Here is a 22,188-nt window from a genome sequence, read left to right on the forward strand (position 1 = left end):
TGCAGGCATCTGAATTCCACCCAAAATATCTAAAATTTTATTCCTTAGTTCCCTCATATAGACATTAGTGGAGAGACTTATTTTAGTCACAGAATCACAGAATGGTTTGAGTTGGAAGGGACCTTAAAGATCATCTAGTTTCAACCATTATGGGCAAGGATGCCTTCCACTAGACCAGGTTGCTTAATGCCCCATACAGCCTGCCCCTGAACACTTCCAGGGAGGAGGCAACATTCCTGGGAAACCTGTTCCAGTCTCTCACCACCCTGACAGTAAAAAACTTCTTCCTTACATCTAATCAAAATATACCCTCTTTCGTTTTAAAACCATTACCCCTTGTCCTATCAGTACTCTCCCTAATGGGGTTTCAACACATCTTTCCTTTAGGTTCCCTCTAAGTACATTTTCCAGACATGTAAAACTGCACACATTTCATTTCACCATTATACATAAGTCTTTTCTACTTGTTCAGCCTAATTTATTGCCACTTTAAAATAATCATAGACTCTTAGAATTGTCAGGGTTGGAAGGGACCTCAAGGATCACCTAGTTCCAACTCCCCTGCAATGAGCAGGAACACTTTCCTCTAGATCAGGTTGCTCAGAGCCACATCCAGCCTGGCCTTAAAAACTTCTAGGGATGGGGCTTCCACCACCTCTTTGGGTAACCTGTTCCAGTGTCTCACCACCCTTATGGTGAAGAACTTCTTACCAACGTCTAATCTAAATCTACCCTCCTCTAGCTTGGATCTATTCTCCCTAGTCATATCACTACCTGACATCCTCAGAAATCCCTCACCAGCTTTCTTGTTGGCCCCCTTCAGATATTGGAAGGCCTTCTCAGAGCCTTCTCTTCTTCAGACTGAAATGTCAGTGTAACAATCTCAGTTTTTGTTCATTTTGATCTTAGCTTAACAGGTTCATCCCATCTATCTTCAGGTACCAACATTAATTCAGATTTTGTTCTAGATTCTCAGCATGATTTAACCCACCTTCTGTAGTTGCCTCTGTTTTCCTTTTAACTATCCAGCTAAGTTTAGCACTTCAGCCAGCTACTTAATGTTAAACGGGCCAACAGATCAGTTCTCAGGTGTGGCAAAGCTAAAATTCAGCAGTGGTAGCTGCAAGAAGCTGGGTCTTCACCTTCATGCTCCTCTTGGATATTTCAGGGGCTAATGACAATGGTGGTTTAGAACTGGAAATGAGAATGAACTGCAGGCATGCAGTATAATTGGAGTCATCTGACAGGTAGACTCAGTGGCACTCAGAGTACAAAGGAGAGCTCTTGCAGGAGGAAGACCTCAGGCCTGAAATCTCTTATTTCTTATTTTAAATAAATAATTTATTCTGCAAAACAGCAGCATAGCCTTCAACCTTAACTCTTTACCCAATTTGATATTACAGCAATTCATTGTTGTATTGCCTGATATTTTTCTCAAGTAATTTTGAAAATATCAAGAGACCCGAAAGGTCCTTAAAAAAGATTCTGTGAAGACCTACCCAAGTTCAATTAGAAATAAAAAACAAAACATAAACTTAAGACCTTCTCCCCAAAGACATTCTCTCACATCCCATACAGGAATGTGGATATGAGATCAATACTAACCCTGTATGGCCCTCTGTTACTGCTTGAAGGCTTCCTACACTCATCAAAAAAAGTAGATGGAGCATCACATGGAGAACTCTCCTCTTCTTTTGAACTATAGCAAAATCACAAACCCTCCTCTCAGGGCTTGAAGTTTTTGCTCTTGCTCTATGCTCTATGTGCACAGGAACAGTCATAAAATACAACCATTTAAACTTCCAGTGGAGAAAAAGATTTCATTTAATTTGGAGGGTTCAGTCCAATTCTTAGAGTTTGTACAATAAACTGACTGGTAAAATACAGTCAAGACTTTTCCCTCAGCTTATTATTTTTATACAATCTTTTTGATTTTAATTTATTAAATTAAAATCACATTATGCATTATGTAAATCACCAATTCCCCAAACCATAAGATTACCTATTTTGAATAACTTAGAGAAAGCTCTTCATTCCTGAAGGAGACAAATTGAAATTAAATATAAACAAACAAAAGAACATGAGAAGAGGTCAAATGCTGGGAACTCAGAGGGTGCTAGAAGTATGGTGAAAGTAGAAGCTATAATGAAGGAAGAGAAGTTGACATTATTGGAAGGTTCTCCCAGACAATAAGCAAATGTGAGTTTACTGCAGTGGAAGCAGAAAGGCAAAACAGGTTTAAAGATGTAATTTCAGAAAAAAAACAGGCTTCATCCTTTCTAACTTTTGTGGAATATGTTTTTGACAAAAATTCTGGGGATTTAATGGGAACTCTTAAGACCCCACACAAATTTTCTTCATGCACCCACACTGTCTTTTCTGGCTTGAATAAGTTTGTTGGTAGATAAACACTGCCACTACCTCATGCTTGAAAAGTTTTGAATGTAATTGACTGTCAATGATATGATGATTTATAATGCAATCTGCTGCTACTTCTGCTGCTGCAGATAACTCTAATTTGCATCTATTGTATTAGATATGATGAACTTGACAATCATTTTCAATTTTCCTCTTTGGCTTTCATTCAGGTTGATGTGGCCAGTAACAGTGAATTTTCATTGTTCTCTCCTGAAAGCAATAAAGGAACAGGAGCTTGTTTTTATATGAAGCAGTTGGCTGTTTCCAGGGGACCCATTTATTGTGTAATGAAGTTTCTGCCAGGCAAAATACTTAGAAAAAGTGTGAACTGAAACTTTCATTTTAAATCTTTACGTTTTACTGAATTCAACACAGGCACCATTATGCTACATGAAAGAAAGATAGGTGACAGGGAGAAAAGGAGACCTCAAACATGATGGACATTATACCAGCTGGTAGACATTACACAGTTCCATAATTCTGGTCATATTCAGACCTGGCAGCTCTGGCTTCTCCAGGGAAGACAAGTGAACAAGGTGTTCATGGTTTCGTTTTGGAGGAAAATTAGTAAGGAATGGAAAAGGAACACAATAGAAAAAAAACCCAGAACAACTTAGTGTACATGAAAATGAGTTTAAAGATAAGCTTTTCAGACAAGCAATTACCATACGACAACCTTTCAAGTTAGAGCCAGGCTGTCTTGTGTGGTGACTACTCAGGAATTTAAAATATTTGATCATTATGAGCAATACAGATAAGAAAAATCAGTATTACAGTGATATGCATTAGACTATGAGACAACTTTGTGGCTTTGGATAACCCAACCCCTCACCTGTATTTTTCTCTCTTTAAAAAAGGAAAGATAACAACACCTTTATTTGTTCTAATCTGCTTTGGTATGCATGGACAAAATGTAAGATGCAAAAACTACATATTTGCAGATCACATAACAGCTTCTATTACAGAATTGCATCTGTTTCCTCATCTAACAAAGTTTTCACAATTAGTTGGAAGTTGTAATACAAGTCCAGCTACCACATGGAAGAATGAGCTGGGTCCTATTCTCCCTCATCCATCACCCAAAAAAAAAAAAAAAAAAAAAAAAAAAAGGACTGGCTTCTAAGTTTCAACAAGCGTTCTGTGGGTAAAAAAGGTGAGAGAGAGATTTCAGATCTCAGGTTTAGTTTGAACAGCTAGAAGTTAGGAAAAAAAAATATATTTCTGACTTGCAAGTAGAACATATGTATTAAGGAACTCATCAAGAAAGAATAAATATGGAAGCACATTGTTATCTTTTTAACTGCAACTGCATTTCAAGAATGACATGATTCAGTATCATGTTTTCTGTGTATCCCATTAGCATCATCCACAATAAACTATTGCTGTAGAGGTTAATTTAGTTCCTAAATAATATGAAGGAACTTTTCTATTTTTTTTTCAGAAGCTTAGGCCAAGTTTTGGGGAAAATTAACTCTTTTTCCCCAATTCAGTCACAACAAGCAATCATGCTTTACACTTGTTCTTACTTACAGTATAAAATATCACAAACAACAGCATAAAGAATGCTGTTATATAATACACAAAGTGAGCAAATACAAAGGTTAAGAGGAACTAATATGGTTTGCTGGGCACCTGTTACAGTAATTCAGGGCTGGAAAGTTATTGCTTTTCCCTTGCAAAAAAAAAAAAAAAAGTGAGAATATTCAACTTGACTTTAAGTGTATGCTTTAAACACACCTTTATAAGTCAAACGTAATGCAACTGCTTTCTCAAAGGGTTAGGATTTTTTTTTTTAAATAATTTGTTCATAAAGCTTGTAAAAGAAAGAAGATATACCCATCCTTGATCAATGTAGGGGGAAAATGTAAGCAATTCTATATAGTGTCTTCAGTAATATGAATTTCTATTATATCATAGAATCATAGAATCAGTCAGGATTGGAAGGGACCACGAGGATCATCTAGTTCCAACCCCCCCTGCCATGGGCAGGGACACCTCACACTAGATCAGGCTGGCCAGAGCCAGACATCAGTGAAATAAACTGCATTACTTCACCTTTAATGGCTGAAGATACCAAAGATGATATTTAGTTGGAAACAAATGTGAAAGTGATTACGGATTCTAACAGGGAATCAGCTATAACAGTGAAGGTAGTAGTATGATGTGGAAGAATGCTTGGGGTTACATACAGATAGGACGAGGCAATAATTCAACAAAATAAAATCTGTTACATGTGGCCTATCCTTCAACTAGAATTTTACTCTCCATGTAGAATTTCCAACATGCTCTGCCTTTTCTGCTTCATTCACACAGACTGACATTTAAAGGTAGAAGCTCAGCAACAATCTGTGACTTCACACCAGGAGAGAGTATATGGTACATTTCTCTACACCAGGTACAGCGTGGGCTCCAAGTACATATACACATTTTCTCAGTCTTAAAACTCAATGATCAACTTAAATGCAAAAATACCATCTGAATTCAACAGCTGTCAGAGACAAAAAAGTAAAAATCACAACTGCATCTTCAATGCAAGAGCAAGCAAAACCTGTTGTTTAGCAAAAATCTTTTTAGTATAACTGGTTTGTGGCAGTATACACGACTTCAAAATTTAAATGCCTTTCAGTCCAAGAAAACAGAGGCAAACTGAAAGAGAACATTTGGCTGAGAACAGAAATGTAAAATAACAATGTAGTAACAGTGCAGAAACTCAGCAAAAGTGACATGTTCCTCCAAGTCTGATATCATACACATATTTGCTATTAACTTTAGGAGTTTTCAGATACCTTACTCATATCTAAGCAAAGCTGGGAAAAAAACCTCCTGAGGTACAGGCTGGTTATGGTTGACATACTAAATTGTAATTCATCCCCTTCTGTCTGCTGTGTTATTTGTAAAGAGAGTGAGAAAAAAAACAAAGACAAGCTTTTTTTTGGTGGCTTGTTTAATCTGCTAAAACCCATTCGAGGTAATCCTTGCTCCACAGTGGCTCCCAGTGGGAGATGTAAGCTGGCAGCAATACAAGCATTCGCCCAAAAACCACCGAGACATCTCTTTTTTAAATACGCTCTAAAAATAGGGAGCTGAGACAGTATGGCATCTAAAGTTAACAATGGAAGATGAGAAATCCCCTGTGCCTTTATGTGATAACATTTAAATGGCAAGCTGTTGAAAAAAATCGTTGAAAAATGAACCATCACATACACAACCTGAGCATACCATTCCTCCTTGGAGATGGACTCTGGGGTTTCAATCTTGTAACAATTTTATCCATATAAGCAAAATTTCAGCCTTCTGTACTCTCAAAACCAGATGACGTTTTTAGGAGGTAAGTATATCTCTATCAGGAAAGTTACATATCCTAAGTGTTTTGATTTCCCTATTATGTCAAGATTTAGGAATACAAGTTTTAAAGCAGAGAAAGGTATTCACTCTTTAAAAGCTTTGAAAGTTGTTTTCTCTATTCACTGTTTTATCAAACAAAGAAAAAAACAAACAAACCCCACACAAAACAAAACCCAAAACCAACCAACCAACCAAGCAAAACAAAACAAAACCAACAAAAGCAAAACCAACAAAAAACCCCCACATAAAACAGTGTCTGAACATGTCACATTGCATACAGCTCCCTAGGTAAGCGCTACCTGAATCCTGCAATGTGTACAGGGCTCAAAAAATGAAGTTATCATTAGAGTTTCTATGAACACATAAAAGCAAACCAGTGATGAAGGAAGAACTTCCTAGCATTTTACTGTGCAGCTTTGCTAGTGCAGCAGCAGCAGCACGTAGTTAAAGAATCTGTTTTTTTTAGAGATGCTTCCACACAAACACTTTGATGACATCATCATAAATGTATTCTGATAATATAAAATGCAAAGTGTCCTCATTATTTTTCCTTAATGCTATCCTTTTCTTCTCCCCTTTATTGTTACAAAACACACAGACCTGACACTTAACAGCTCAGCTCCCGAATCCACATGGGGTATATTTAACTGCAATTTTTATTCAATTCACTATGGGCACAGACACTCAGCTTTACACAGCAGATCTGAAAGCAGTGGTTATACTTCAGACAAATTTGTATCTCCGGTTGGGAAACCGTAATATTCGAACTGGTGAAAGATTGTAGTACATGGCAGAAGCTGAAGAAATATTTAAAAGGCATTGAAAGAGAGGTGGTGTGGGGTTTGTGTTTGGTATTGGGTTTTTTTTTTTGTGTGCCTTTTTCTTTGTTTGCTTGTTTTGGTTTGGTTGGTTGGGTTTTGTTTGTTTGTTTTTTCTTTTTTTTTGTTTTTGAGAAACTGAACTGTAAGCTTCAGAGAAAAGATGAATTTAGCTGTCATGCAAAGAGCTGGACTGCCAGCACTAGAGACAGTTTTCATTCATAGACAGCTACAAGCAGCAAAGAACACTAGCGTGTTTATTGTCAGTGAACAGCATAATTTACCTTTAAAAATATATCTGAAAATATAGCTGTGATAACTTCACTAATCTTTGCAATCTCTTTTCAAGCGAGAGAGAAAAATCTAAACCTTTGGTCTTTCACTGCAGAAGTTTCTTATCTAATGTAAATATCTGTAGTTACTTTGTTGTTGAATATTTTATTATGAATAAATAATAAGAAACATATTTCCTGACCTATGCCTTTATATAGGGCATTCTTAGTGTTTAAATTCTCAGACAGCAAATACTTTCTCAAAGAGGAGTAGCAGTGACATTTGCTAAAACATGCATTTTGCCAAAATGGCATTTAACCAAAACCAAGTTTCTCCTATTTCTAAGCCTTGTGTTTTACTAAACTTCAGTTCCATATTGGCAACCCTGTTGTGGAAACCATCTGGAGCTGGGGATCACCTCCCTTTCTATTTTCTTGATGTAGAGATAAAAGTCCTGATGCTGACAGAAATTTTGTGGAAATTTTGTGGCTGCATGCATTTAGGCATGCCTTGGGGGGTGATATTAAACTATCACACAGATCAGCACCCAGTCAGGGTGGGGACCCACACTTCCTTTCTCTAGGATGAAAGGGGTCACAAAAGAGGAAAGCCTGGAATATGGAGGTCTTGTATTAGTTGCAGAGTCAGAACGTGACCAGTCATTATGTGTGTTCAGCCCAGCAGCTTTGCATAAGCCTTGGGTTTATTTCTAGAACCTGAACTTGATCTATGGTTTCTAAGCCCGGGTTTTTAATGGTGCAAGAATGTCAACTTAAAATACAAAGTGGATTTAAGAGAAAAGAAAATGTTTTCTTTAAGTGTCCAGTATAAAGAGCTACTTGTTTGGCTTTTGCTTCATCTTTTCATCAACGCAAAACACTCTGCTGTTTATCCTATTTAGTAACTTGGATTTTAAAATACTAACCTAAAAGAAAATGCTCTGGATCCAATCCTTCAAACTTGTCAAGTGTTCTGAACGTTATAAAATACGACAAAAACACACACACACACAATTAAAATTTAAATATCTGTCACAGTCACAGGCTTTGGGGTTGCTTGCTGCTCTGGTAAAAGAATGTTCAGGTGGGATAATGTTTTTTAATAGCAGTAAACATTATACTAGATAAACAGTTAAATCTCATAACATTATTAAAAAAAAAATCTCATCACAGAAGTTAAGGCATGATGGTCACCAGCTTGTGTCACATTATGGGGAATTCAACAGAGGGAAGGTTTGGGTGCCAGTCCCCGAGGGTTGCAAGCAGAACAGGAAAGGAACGCTCAGGTGCAGTTACACCCTTCACCTAATTGCTGCCTGCCACTGAAAAGATAATCCTGGTCCTCTTCAGCTCACAACACTCCTGCAGCTAGGAGATAGTTGGTTGTTAATGATTAGTGGAAAGGAATGCTTTTTTATTTTTTCTTTTAAGGGATGCAAGATAAGCAACAGGAAGCACAAGGGCATAAGGGCTGGGAGCATCCTTGTTGGCAGCAGCCTGTAATTACATCAGATTAAGTATAATGTGATACCAAACCCAAGCCCATTTGAAGTTTTAGCACTGCCCATTATATTTTGGTAGACAGAGAAGAGAGAAGAGAAAGCCCTGCTGTTTACAAAAGTTGCTGAACTAGTATCTAGATGATGGAATTGGAGATATTATAGGCGCCATCTTCTAAAGAAGGCAGTCAGTGCACACACAAAGCCCCCCTCCAATCCACAGGTCAAGCCTATTATTATTAGTATCCTAAAAAAAAAAAAAAACCAAAACAAAAACAAAAACAACCACAAACACTTTAGCAAGCTAAAGTTTATTTAAACCGTTTAGTGTGAGGGTACATGTACTCCCAGCAATGCTTCTGTGAATAAATTACAATTATCTTCCCGTGTATCTCATCTGCCAAACAGACACTGCTCTCTATGATGCAATAAAAATGATGTTTCGAAACCATTACCATGAATTATTCCTTCCCACTATGTAGTCTGAGGCTGCCTCTACCATTCTGACTTTGAAGACTCATAGATCCTTGTTACAAGAAATAGCTTTATTTACTGGCCTGGGAAATTACTGGTTGTACCTGACCGCAGAAGCTGTGTGTACAAACACACCAAGCCTAAGGCTCATGTGCAAAACTCCAGTCAGGAGATCACAGATGATACTGGAAAAATTTTCCAGCACACCAATAGTAACAGAAAAAGACAGGTAAATAAAGCAACTTTTTCTCTGCTGCCCTCAGAAACAGGTTTCTGAGTATTAACAAGCAGCTGTCATGGCTGCAGAGATTTGGACAGGTGAAAACCGGCATTGGTACTGCTATAATAACGCCTACATTTGATCTCCTTTTAATGAAACGACAAACCACACTTTGGCCACCTTCCTTCCAAACACTGCCAAAAATTTTCCCAGTGGCAGTGGGAAATATTTTAATGCACAAAATTCCTAGTTTACATTGTAGATTGTCATTTTTTTTTTTTTTTTTTTCTGACAGATCTTTCAAGGACTTAGCATTTAGCAGTCTGCAAACCTGACAATAGTAAAAGATTCAAGATTGAGGGCAGGGGGAGAGGGGAAGAATGAGAGTGGATAAGGTGGAGAGAAAGGAAAAACAAATATTCTTGCATAATAACCTCAAAGAATGTCCTGCCTACCCTCCTGCTCTGCTCCTTTAGAGCAAAATTTAGAACATCAGTTTTTACACAGAGACTATAAATCTGAGCTTTATAGACACATACCAAATGCACCAAGGGAAGCCACTTCTCTTTTTTCCTTGATAAGGTGTCCCCTTCTGCCACTACAAGATGAGTAAATTACTCAACCTGTCTAACTGATCCCCAGTATTCAGCCTGACACTGACAGTGGCAGTGCACCTGTTAGCGTGATGGACAAGTGATTGGCAGCATGGCATTTGCTGCTTTCAATAATAAGTTGGTTATTATACAATGATGTTGACAATCTAAAGAGACTGCAAATATTAAAGTGTAACTAGGCAAAGGTTTGAAAAAGAAATAAAACAAACATGTTATGGGTGAATGTGACCCTGAATAAATTTCATGCCAAAGGCTTCTTTCATTTTGAAAAGAAAAATATAGAACTTTAAATGTGACACTTTTTCTTAGGAGAAAATTATTCTATTTATATTTATGTGAATTCAGAATTTTCCCATAAAATAAGCACAAGATTGCAAGCCTTGATCAGCTTCTTAGGCATATTGTATCTATAAATGCAAAAAAGTCTAAGCAACTACAGTTACAGTTTTTGTAACACACATTCTGTAGTCAGCGTAAACTAGCACTTTATTGCAACTATTCTGTTTTCTTTCTTATGATCCTACTTTGTCCCTCTCTTCTGTATAAGCGTTACTCTGGACCAGGTGTCACTGTAATGTCTGAGGAGACAAAAGCTTCACCAGCTGTTAGCAGCTGGAAGTCTGAATAGCCTGAATAACCTAGAGAATCAATCTGTAGGCTATTCAACTTACTGGTCCACCTTGGAAAAAAATATGACTCCATTCTGGAATGTAGAAACTGATAAGAAAATTTCAGGCAAATAAATGTTTCATTTAAATCTAGTATCTTATTTCCAGTAGCATGCAGAATAAAACCACTGCACCAACTGGGCACCTTTTTTTGTCATCTCATCCCTGCCATATTTTTATCCTAAATTTCAAAAATGAGGAATTAGTATAAAACTTGAAATGGGGAATTCTATCCCAAACATTATTCTTGCTGTCATCACTCTTCTTTATGATTGATAACCATGTTCTTCACTTAAATAGCTACAAACTTTCTAAAAGTTTCTGAGTTTTATTGTATCAAATGTAATACCTGACAGTGCCAAACCGTTACTGTTTGTGCTGAAAATATTTCACCTTGGAGTTTGTTAATGTGATTAAACATAGACAACTCACAAAAATGATAACACCTGAAGATTATGATGTGGCATCCCAAAAATTGCAAAATTCTAATTACATAAATACTACATAATACTACATAAATACTAAAATGACTTTCCTTTTCCTTAACTGTGATATAATAGATGCATAATAGTACAGGTCTTATTAGCAAATGACACAGTACATGCATTTTACACGGTGTTCTAATTAGATGGCTAATCCTGGTTCCATTGGCTACATTTTCCTAGTAATCTCTACAGCAGCAGGTCACAGCCTTGAACTCTGGCACACATACAACCACATGGCTGAATTGTTCACTAGCCTGTAAACTGTCCACCGTTTGGAATGTGAAAACTTCTTACAATCCTTCAACAGAGTTCAAACTCTCATCATGGCCTGAGATTATTGTACCAGCAGGCAACCTTTTTGGGGCAGGAAAACAGACAGGAAAGGTGGATAATAAATGTTTAGTTAGGTGTATGGATGTGATGAGTGCCTTGACATTTGAAGAACAGAAGTTTCAAATCCTTTTTTTAACCTCTAATTCTAACCAACAAATTCTAGAGAAATGGACAACACACAAAAATATGTGCTTTAAATCAACATTTAAGCAGTAAACCTTAACTGTCCTCATCATACCTAGATTATTAAAAAAAAAAAAGAGATAATAAAAGCATTGTGTAATCTTGCTAAAAAATTTACACATCTCATTTTGAAGTGCACAGCTTCAAGGTTTTCTGCAAACAGAAGGCTAATTGCAGATTCATAATGACAGTGTTAGGAAAAAAGCTCTAAGACTCTAGCCACAAGATCTCCTGAAAGGAAAAATAATAAAACTTGAAAATGAAATGTCTTAGTAAATCAGTAATTCACAGTAATCGTCTACAGATTTTATAATCCAGCTTTTAGATTTGGAACCATGGGCTTCAACCATTTATTGCAACTTTCACAGCTCTGTGTAAAACCATACATACACATGGCATGCACAACTGCTCAGAAAACAGATTGAAATGAATTCTAACGCTTTTTATACATTAGGAGATATCTTAATTAGTTGTTTCTTATATACAGCTGTTACTAATACGTACATGCACACACAGAGAAACATACATACACACATACAGACAGAAGTATTTTTCCTAAGTTTAGCAGGGGAAAAGCCACTAGATTAAAAGAATGCTGAAACAAGCAGTTACTCTAAATGACAGCTGCAATGCAAAATCCAGTTTCACAAAGCTTGCATACTGACTCGAAATATATCATTTTTTTCCAATCTAAATGCTATTTTTCAATTCAGTGGGCCTCAAGCTTTTCAACAAACTGAATCAATTTGAAGCTACTCATTCAAAAGGGCTTCTTAAATGCCAAGTCCTAGAATTCAACATGACAGAAGAGACAAAAAGTCATCTTCATCTCCAGTCACAATCAGCTGGGCACACAGTCCCATGTCAGCATGTGGGCCACTGGAACGTGCTATAGGCACAAGTCACTCAGGAAAGACAAAACAGCCTTCCAGTTTCTTTCCAAATTTCAACTAGGGCAAGAAAATTAAATAACAATTTAGGATACAAAGGGGTATTTTTTAATATTAGTTCCTTTGGACAACTCAGAATGACTATACCAGGAGACAAGGAAGTCAGTTCTTTTTAGCTAAGCAAATGGATACTGAGGCATTCCCACATGGGAACATGATCTACTTTCAGCAACTTCACTTGGCAAGTGCCAAATTTAGTCTTCAACATGCAGCACTTCAACCTGTTGTATTGGGCTTGCAAGGTTGGAGTTAGTTCTACGACACACCAGTGTTTTGTCTGCTACTGAGCACTACTCACACAGCAGAAAGGTTGTGCTTTTCCAACATTCCCCCGCCCCATCAACAGTAGGCTGAGGGATGGGCAAGGTCTTGGCAGGGGACATGGCAGGGCCAGCTGACCCAAACTAACCAAAGGAGTATTCCATAGCATGTGACATCAGCTCAGATGGAAATGTTAAGTGAAAGAAGGAAGTGTGGGGGGCCTTTGTTGATGGTGTCATTCCTCCATAGCAACTCACGTACTGAAGCCCTGCTTCCCAGGGAGTAGACTGACACTGTCTGCTGATGGGAAGCAGAGAATAATATTTTTGTTTGTTCTTACTTCAACGTGTGGCCTTTGTTTTTGTTTTCAACAAATTAAATTGCTTCCATCTTGACTCATGGGCCCTTTGTTATATTTTCCCTCTCCCTTCTCCATCTAAGAAGGGGAGTGACAGAGTGGTTTTGCTGGGCATATAGCCCTCAGCCAGGGCCAAACCACCACACCTGTGGAAACCCTAACCAGGCTCAACTGCAATTACACAGCCCAAGGTCTTACACCAGACTTCTGGTAACAGTTTGCGAAAGAATAGTCTCTGATGGCTTGTGACTAGGAGGTGGTAAATGAAAGTTCAAAAGACTGAAGCAGCTGCTCTGTCTCCAGTGCACACCTTTACCCACATAATCTAACTCTTTGATCTCTTGTACAAATTTGCCTGCCTTATGCTGTTTGCAAGCAGAAGTTACGTCACCACAGATCCATTTGTATGCAGTGAATTTGTTTCTATACAAAGGCTTTAAAAAGAAAAAAGAGCTGTGCCGGTGAATAGTACAGAAAGAACAAAGTATAGGAAGTACATCTCATGTTTCAATAAAAGCCACAGAAACAAGAAAATGCATTAGGATTTGTATAGAAACAATATACAATTCCACAAAAATGGAAGAGATTTGCAGATATCCAGGGGAATGAGAAAGGTCTTTCTGTACACTTTTATACACAGAAAATGTAGGAGCAGACACAGAGAGAAGAACAATGGAAGATGTACGGTCTATTCAAAGACTTTTCCTACTTCTGAAACCTGTCAACATGGAAGTTTGAAAGACACAACAAAATAGTCTGTTTTGGTTTTGTTTTGTTTTGTTTTGTTTTGTTTTAACCAAGCTCTTCTTAGCTTCCTAGTAATTTTTTTTGGAGGGGGGTATTTATTGTCATTTTGTTGGGTTTTGAGGGTGGGAGGTTTTGTTTGTTTGGTTGGGGTTTTTTTTGGGAGAGGTGCATTTATTTTATTTTGGTTCTGGTGTTTTGGTTTGGGTCTTGTTTGTTTATTTTGGGGGCTTTGTTGTTGTTCTTTCTTGGTTTGCTTTGTTTTTCTGTGTGCCATCATCTTCTCATTTGCTGTAACTCAAGCTAGAAGCAAAGCTAGTATATGAGCTGGGCACAGTGCCTCACCTTCAGTTCTTAGCTCCTTTTGAAGCCCAGCAGAATGCTACCTGTCATGAGATGGCACCCTGTCTGCCCAGGTTTTTGAAGCACTGAGCTATTCCATTCAACCAGATAGCATCCTGGCACTCAGAAAAGGCTCTCCACTCTGCTATGATACTGCCCTATCTCAAGTATGGAAGGTTAACAATACTAAAAACTTACGAAATATTTTCATTTCTGGAGAAACTAAAGATACTTTGAGCTGCCCCCCGTGTTCTCACATTTCTCCACTAGTTCATGACCTGTGTCACATAATAAATAAAGATCCCTGAAAGACACCTGCCTTGCCCTTTTGAAGCTCTGCTGCATCCAAATGAGGGCATTCTGATTGGTGTCCTTTCTACAGTATACAAAAACATATCAGAATGGCCACAGGTTTTGTTCACAGATAGTTCTGCTGTGCTTTGTTTGCTTTTTATTTTCCCTTTCTACAATGTTTCTGATTGATTGTTCTGTCAAATCTGTGATAGTAACCAACTGGCAAAAAATGCTCCAGTGGAAAAATATAACAGAATTTAGTTCAAATAAAAATACAGTTCTACAGAAATCTTTTATAAAAATGTACAAAATAACCATGGTGTATGGGCATCTTTTAAATCTACCTACTTAATTTTCCAACAGGATCATATGGCAACACAGTCAACTGAAAGTTCTAGGTTTGGTACTCAGGTACTATTTCCTCCACAAACGGATATTCAATTCAACAGAGCAAGTCACTGAAATCTATCTGTGACTGTCCCTACATATGTATTTAGCAAATAAAAAAAAATTAGGCATGTACAGTAGGCAATCTAAACATGGCTTATAATACTTCAGATTTGATAAAATGTTAAGAATTAAATTATTTCTAAATTCTGCATCCTCCTGACTCCATGGAATTTTATGTTTAAGGCCATTTTGAACCATATCACAATGTGGATAAGACTGAATCTTCAACTACTATCACCTTGTTCTCTGTTTATATTGAACATGTAATGGTTATTTCTTAAAGCCCCCATTTCTGTATGCCTCAATAAATATTTTGCAAAACAATATATATTTTTTATTGTTTTTCCAGAGAAGCTCACTCATAGTAGGGTAATTTTCTCATTTTCTTTCTTTCTTCCATTTTTTTTTTTTTTTTTTTTTGTATCCCTTTTGTCTCACAGTTTGTATAACACATCCAGGTATCAACAGGATTACATTAGTAATTTGGCAGACCCAGCATCTATCCAGATTTCTACCGAGAAATCTATTAAATCTACTGAAAATTAATCTTTTGACAACTCATGCTATACTTCTAGTAACGGTTCTAATCTTTTTTTGTTAGAGCATCACACAACTGTGAACCCATTAAGAGACAGTCCCTCTCTTTTAAAGGGTAAGAAAAGTCAGAAAAAATCCCTTGCCCTAGTGGAGGACTGTATGTTCAACTCTCTATATAGTCATGTTGTACCAAAATCATATTCTACAGTTGGGAAATATCCTTCTACTGGCCACTGTTATAACTTACAGCAGAAAATCAAAGTTAGCATATACTATGTTCATGCATTCATCACACTGATTCTACAGGGTAGAATCTGAAATCCAGTGCTATTTAACTTTAAGCTGCTGTAGCACAAAGAAAGCATTTTACTGACTTCCTTGGATTTGAATCTGGACTTTAAAGACCAGTACAATGGAAGTGGCATTACATAAAGCCATAAACAGTATATTATTCAAAACTTTTCTCTATACAGGGGTCATTCAGAGCTTCTTTTGTGAAGCAAAGATAGGTACAAACTCCACTAAGATCAAGCAGATCAACTTTTTTTTTTTTTTTTAATGTTTGTAAGAGAAGAAATTGGGGAGATACACCACAGGATCTTCAGGCAAATATTTAGCAACCTCACAAAAATTATGACCCTGCATTTAGCATTATTAAGCCAAACCTACTGAGATACTCTGTCGACATGAGTTTGTACTACCTAAATGTCTGCAAAGGCTCAATCACGGTCTCATACAAAAATATTCTGTAAGTGTGCTGAAACTACATATTACATAGAGGCTTTTTTTCTAATTATGAGAAAAAAATTGTAGGTAAAAGTACAACCAACTGAAAAAAAAAAAAAAAAAAAACAAACCAAACATACAAATAAAAAAATAAGAAGAAATAATTATGAAAGAGAAAAAGAAAGAAACAATTTCTATGCATTTCTTAGAGGCATCAAATATCCTGCTCTGTCCCTTCAACTACACGTCTTCTCCCTGGAAGAAAAGGTGAAGTGATGGATTTTGCATTCAGAAGCACAGATACACTATGTTCTTTTACTTTAGTCATAAATGCTTACAATGATGCAGAGAAAGAATGACAAGTGAAGGCTTATCATTAATTGCAGGCATTGTGCCAGTTGAGTCCCTTAATACAATGCCTTCTCAGAATCTGAGGAAAATGAAATATGTAAAAGAGAAGATCAGAAAGCCTGGAGAATCTTTATGCAAGTATTAAAATGAGAGGCAAATCTGACGAGGATGTATGTGTGTTTTTAAGAAATTCTACCCCACACAAAGAAGAGGAAATTAATTAATTGCACAAGAAATATCATGTGCATACATTAGACTTTTCTTCCACTAACAAAAGAAATACAGACACAACATTTTTACAGGTCAGGTTAAGCCTTCATGAAAAAACAACTGACCTTCAACAGTGCTAATTAATAAGCACTTCTGAGTAATGTTGATGTATTTAAGCTAGAAAGCACATTTTTTTGCCTGTTATGGATTTTGAAGTATCTAAATTTTAATACTTTAACATTAAATGACTGTCCACCGTTCTTAGTTTTCAGCGCTGCTCAGAATGCTAGTAAACCCAAAACTATTATTTCTATTAAAAAACCAAAACCAACAAATACAGAGCTACACTGCACTGGTTTGCTCTAAATATCTGAGGATATTCTGCTGAAAAACGGTTTTCACACAGGAAATTCTCTCTGCACATTTTAAATGAGCATCTCAGTGTGACAGAGGAAACATAACATTCAGAGAGAGTCATTCATATGTGACAATATAAATGATTCCTTCCAATGTGTTGATGAAAAACATATTTCTATTTATTTGAAGTATCACACATCATGGTAGAGGATCCTTTAGACTGAGTCTATTCATCAAAACCAAGCAACTATGCTAGCAGACAAGTTATTGGAACACTACAATTGTTTTTTTCACTAGCAAAATTGACTATATTTAGAGGTTAAAATGTAAATAGTAGAAATTGAGTTGTGACATGAATAGTATCATTGCAATATGATAGAAAAATGCAATAAGTGAATAATCATGTAGCCTTTCTTCTAAATGGGCTGCCATTGAAAGTTCCCAACAGAACTTCAGAGTAGCACAAAAGTTATCTCACATCTGTTCATATTCAGTAGCTTCCCAGCTGAATCTGACACATTGTAAGAGAAGTGAAAAGTCATGCTTTTAGATAAAAACTGGTTTTGGTTTGGTTTATTTTTAAGAAAACAATAACTCTCATTTAATATTAAGCTCAGTTTAATCCTTAATGTAAGACTTTCACAATCTCTTAAAAATAAAAAATGTGATTTAAAAAGGGGCAAAAAAAAAAAGGACAACAAAAAAGCCCCAATAAGCACAAGCCTCAACAGCTGTATGCACTTTTAATCTCCAGGAAAGCATGTGTTCTGAGAATCGTGTTTGTTTTTAAAACATCTGTAGGCATTATATAGAAAATTACATTCTGCAAAGCCCAACATATTGCAATCAAGCATCATACACATTGGTATTCTCATCTTATGCAGAGCATGCCAATACTTAACCTAATACTGATATAACAAGAGTATGCACCCCCCACAAGTTATAAATATAATTAGAATACATTTTTTACATGACAACACTTTTGTTTGTAAGAAAAAGGATTAATTTAACTAAATCCTTATTTTATCCCACGAATCGTATGCTTTATGGTTTGGTTTTTTTTTTTCAATTGTGACTGGTAACAGAAAGTAGAAAGCCACATAATCCCCATTTGAACAGAAGGTGAGGATGATGAGTATTTACAAGAAAGGATCTGTTAAAGAGATTAGGTCTTTCTTTCTCTATCCTAACTTCAGTATAATAGTTTTTAATGCATTTGGCATATGCACCTATCAACTGATCAATGTCTATTGAGTTATGTAGTGTGGGAAAACCATCTGATAATCAAATCTTTTTAAGGATATATTTGTTTGAAGCTTTCTACTATCATCTGAACTCTCATGCGTGTCAGCATTCAGCTTAATTACACAGATGTTCTCACAGATGAATACTGACTCTACCAGCTACTCTTGCAGGGAGTAGCAGTTTGCTGACAGGTGGCCATACCATACTCTCCAGTCTTACAGAGCAAAAGCACAATGCCTTTCACAGGCTGCAAAGTCAGTGTTACAAAGCCCTCTTTTGTACTGTGGTGTGACTTTTTGCTAACTACAGTAAAACCACTTGCAAACCAGACATCTTTACACTCACATGACCCCACCTTCCCCCACTCCACAACACTGCAGTAGCACTTCATACTTCATGCACTGATTCCAACGGAGGAGCAGCCAGCTTCCACTGACTCACCTTGCAAGTGAATGCTCAAATGCCAGCAGAAAATGAAAATTGATTCCTGCAGATATGTTGCACCAGGCAGCTCAACTTTTGCCTGGATATGATAGAGATGGGAAGGAACATAGGAATGGTCGTATGCAATAGACAAAAGTCTGCACTGGAGAAGTAGGAAGAGTATCTCTTCAGACAAATTTCCCATTACAGTTCCCAAGTAAATCAGATCCAAAGAAGAACACAGGTTGTTTCTTCCCATGTTAAATAGGGCACACAAGTCCTGTCTAACAGTGAGTGCCCTAACAACAGCACTTCAAAACACCCCATAATTATTACTGCTGCTGATACTACAGACCTGTAAACTGAGGCAGAAAAAGATCAAGGAAGAGAAGAATATTTTGGGAATTCAGAACACTTGATGTTCACACACAAGCCTGAGATAAGGACTCACAGCTGAAGTTATGAAATCAAGTCAGAAATTGAATGCAAGACAGGCTACATTCTCTTTTATGTATATATACACACTTTGAACCATCATTTAGAATATACAGAGCAAAGATATCAGTCAAAGCACAAAAGCTGAATGTCAGCTCATGTGAATGAGATTAATTTCTCCTTCTTAACTAAAATGTAAACATTTTTCAAGCTTCATTAAAAGTTATTAGAAGAAAAAAATTCCAACAGTGTAGATTCACTGCCCATAGTCACTACATCTGGTGTGTAACTGCCTTGAGCTTTGCTATGCAATTGTGTAGCCAGATTGAGCATGTCCAGCAGCATGTTCAGCAAGCAGTGCATTTCAGCTGTTTCTTATCCTTGTGTATATACCTGTTTTGACAATGCTCTAATATGAAGAACATTGCTGTCAGAAGCAATCTTTTTGCAACTATAATGCATAGCCTTTCAGAAAACTATGCAGAAGAGTTAAGGAAGTTACTGGCTTTTGGAAACATTGTCTTAAGCTGTTTAACCAAATCCTTACCTCTCCCACGTGAACTGCTAAGCAATAAATCCTTCCAATTCAATGCCTAATGTGCCAGGGGAAAGTATGGGTTTATATACACAGCCATTTACTTTATTAGAAACCATTACTGACAGCCTCTTGGGAACACTAATACCTGGTGGTTATTTTCTGGTTTCAATGCTAAAATAAAGACCAGAGTTTTTATACATGTAACAATGTTGTTGCAAATGCAGATTTGTGTTATTCAGACTTCATGTTGTTTCTTCAGTTGGTCTGTTTACATGAATTCTAATAATCTTCATCTGAAAAAAAAAGTGGAAAAGTCTTGGAGTCATTAATTTCTAATGTATAAAAGTCTCTTTGCAACTAATGCTCTTATACAGAAGATACTGTTTCCCCTTCCATAAAAACACTGCAACAAAAAATTGGATATTTGTGTAAGATATCTAACTGGTTAACACCAAATGAGGCATCACAAGCTTTCAGTCTGATGAAAAAAAAGAACACATGAATTTCTTGGAAACCATGAGCTGAAGAGGCAGAAAGATATTTTAGATAAAAATTTGTAGGAATATACAGTTCATTTCCAAAAGCAGATGGAGTGAAGAAGCTACCCTAGCAATAGCTCAGTCATATATTTCACTTTGTGCTCAGCAAGGAATCAAGGTGATTGCAGCTCCTAAACCAAAGCATTCCTTTTGATTAAGGAACAGGTTAACAATCCTGAATTGTTATTATTTTTACAGTAGCCAAAAAAAAATACTCAAGTTATATTTCCTTGAGCTCCCGTCTATGTGAATTTGATTACAAGACTATGGCTTAAAAATAAAGTATATGTATTACAAAAATAATCTATTTTTACCTTGAAGTTCCTCAATCTACTAACCACTAATTTATAGAAATGAATTGTTCTGACATTCTGCCCTAAGAAGGGTGAAGAGCAACAGATGATGTAGCACAGCAATGTAAAATCTTTCCTTACCTTTCCTTCATAGAATTTATGGCTTTTGTACCCAGTCACTTGGACAACTCCTCTTTTCCCCAAGTATTCATATGAGTCTATCCCTTGTGAAACTGTTTACATTAATATTGACAATCACATTTTACAGTTACTGGATTCACAGATTTTTAGAATGGTTTAGGCTGGAAGGGACCTCAAAGATGACTTAGTTCCAACCCACCTGCAATGGGCAGGAATACCTTCCACTAGACCAGGTCGCTGAAGGCCTCATCTAGCTGGGAACTGAAAAACTCCAGGGAAGGCAAATTGAACACCTTCAGGGAGGGGTCATTGAAGACCTCCATAGGAAACCAGTTTTGGTGTCTCATCACCCTCACTGTACAGAATTTCCTCCTAATATCTATTCTAAATCTACCCTCCTCAAGTTTAAAACCATTCCCTCTCATCCTGTTATTACAAGCCCTGGTAAAAAGTCCCTTCCTGACTTTCTTGTAGGCCCCCTTCAGGTACTAGAAGGCTGCTATAAGGTCTCCCAGGAGCCTTTTTTTTTTTTTCAGGCTGAACAGCCCCAACACTCTCAGCCTGTCCCCACAGGGGAAGTGCTCCAGCCCTCTGATCATCTCCACGGCCCTCCTCTGGACCCACTCCAGCAGTTCAATGGTCCTCTTATGCTGGAGGCATCATCATTGGATGCAGTATGTCAAAGGGGCTCTCACATGAACAGAATAGAGGGGGAGAATCCCCTCCCTCATCCTGCTGGTCACACTCCTTTTGATGAATCCCAGGATGTTTGGCCTTCAGGGCTGCAAGGAAACATCACTGGCTCATGTTGAGTTTCTCATTAACTCAAGTCCCTCTCTTTGATACTGCTGTCGAGCGACTCTTTGCCCAGCCTATGTTTGTGCTTGGGATTGCCCTGACCCAAGCGTAGAACCTTACAGGTGTAGGATTCTTACATCAGGAACAGGATTCCAGTAGCAGTAAAGGTGATCGTCAATATTCTTGTAAAAGGAAAATAGTTGTGAGGGCTGCTTTTTTTATTTTTTGCTTCTTTATAAACCATAGTAAATAAAATACCAACTGTCAGTTTAAAAGTAACTTGAACAGTGCAAGATGCACTTAAACACAATACTGAATGAGAAGTTACTCGCTTAAAATGAATTAACACAACATCTGAAAGTATCAACCTAGATGTACAAAAAAACTCTGTTTAATACACTGGGCTATTAGCTTATCTACATTTCTGGGTTTAAGCTGTTCTGTTTAAACTTCCGTTTCTAAGGTTCACCTTACTCATGCATGAACTTTTCACTAAAGAAATCAAATCTCCTTACAGACTGGTTCTGACCTTACTTAAACAGTTAGGAGGTGACAGAAATCTGGAGATTAGTGATGTACTAATTGTAGATTACTAATATTTTATGAGGAAAATGAGTAAGATTTCTAGCTCCAGTATGCCAGAACAACAATGCATTCAATATTTAATATTCAGCACATCCTCAGCTTCTGACTTCTATAAACAACTAAAACACCTCTATCTTCAAAGCTGTTTTGAAATGTACTTAAAGTACTTAATAAGTGAGAAAAGAAGTTTAAAAAATGATTGTGCTCTAAAGATAATATAAATTGGACAAGAAGTATACATTGCAAGTGTAAGCTCCTTGTCATACTCACGAATTTGCTTGG

At 37.0% G+C, this 22,188-nt stretch overlaps 1 protein-coding gene across 4 annotated transcripts in view; it reads right to left on the reverse strand.

Annotated features, from left to right (window-relative positions):
• PCDH9 (protocadherin 9) overlaps positions 1 to 22,188 on the reverse strand; it is a 710,467-nt gene that overhangs the window by 449,440 nt on the left and 238,839 nt on the right. The window contains exon 4 of one of the 4 annotated variants that reach the window (XM_054382642.1): positions 9,143 to 9,166. The exons of the other annotated variants lie outside the window; for them this stretch is intronic. Coding sequence (XP_054238617.1) covers positions 9,143 to 9,166 — 24 coding nt within the window. The remainder of the gene's footprint in view (positions 1 to 9,142; positions 9,167 to 22,188) is intronic. 4 annotated transcript variants of the gene reach the window in all.

Source organism: Indicator indicator, chromosome 1 (genome assembly GCF_027791375.1).
Source record: "Indicator indicator isolate 239-I01 chromosome 1, UM_Iind_1.1, whole genome shotgun sequence".
NCBI classification, from domain to species: Eukaryota; Metazoa; Chordata; class Aves; order Piciformes; family Indicatoridae; genus Indicator; species Indicator indicator.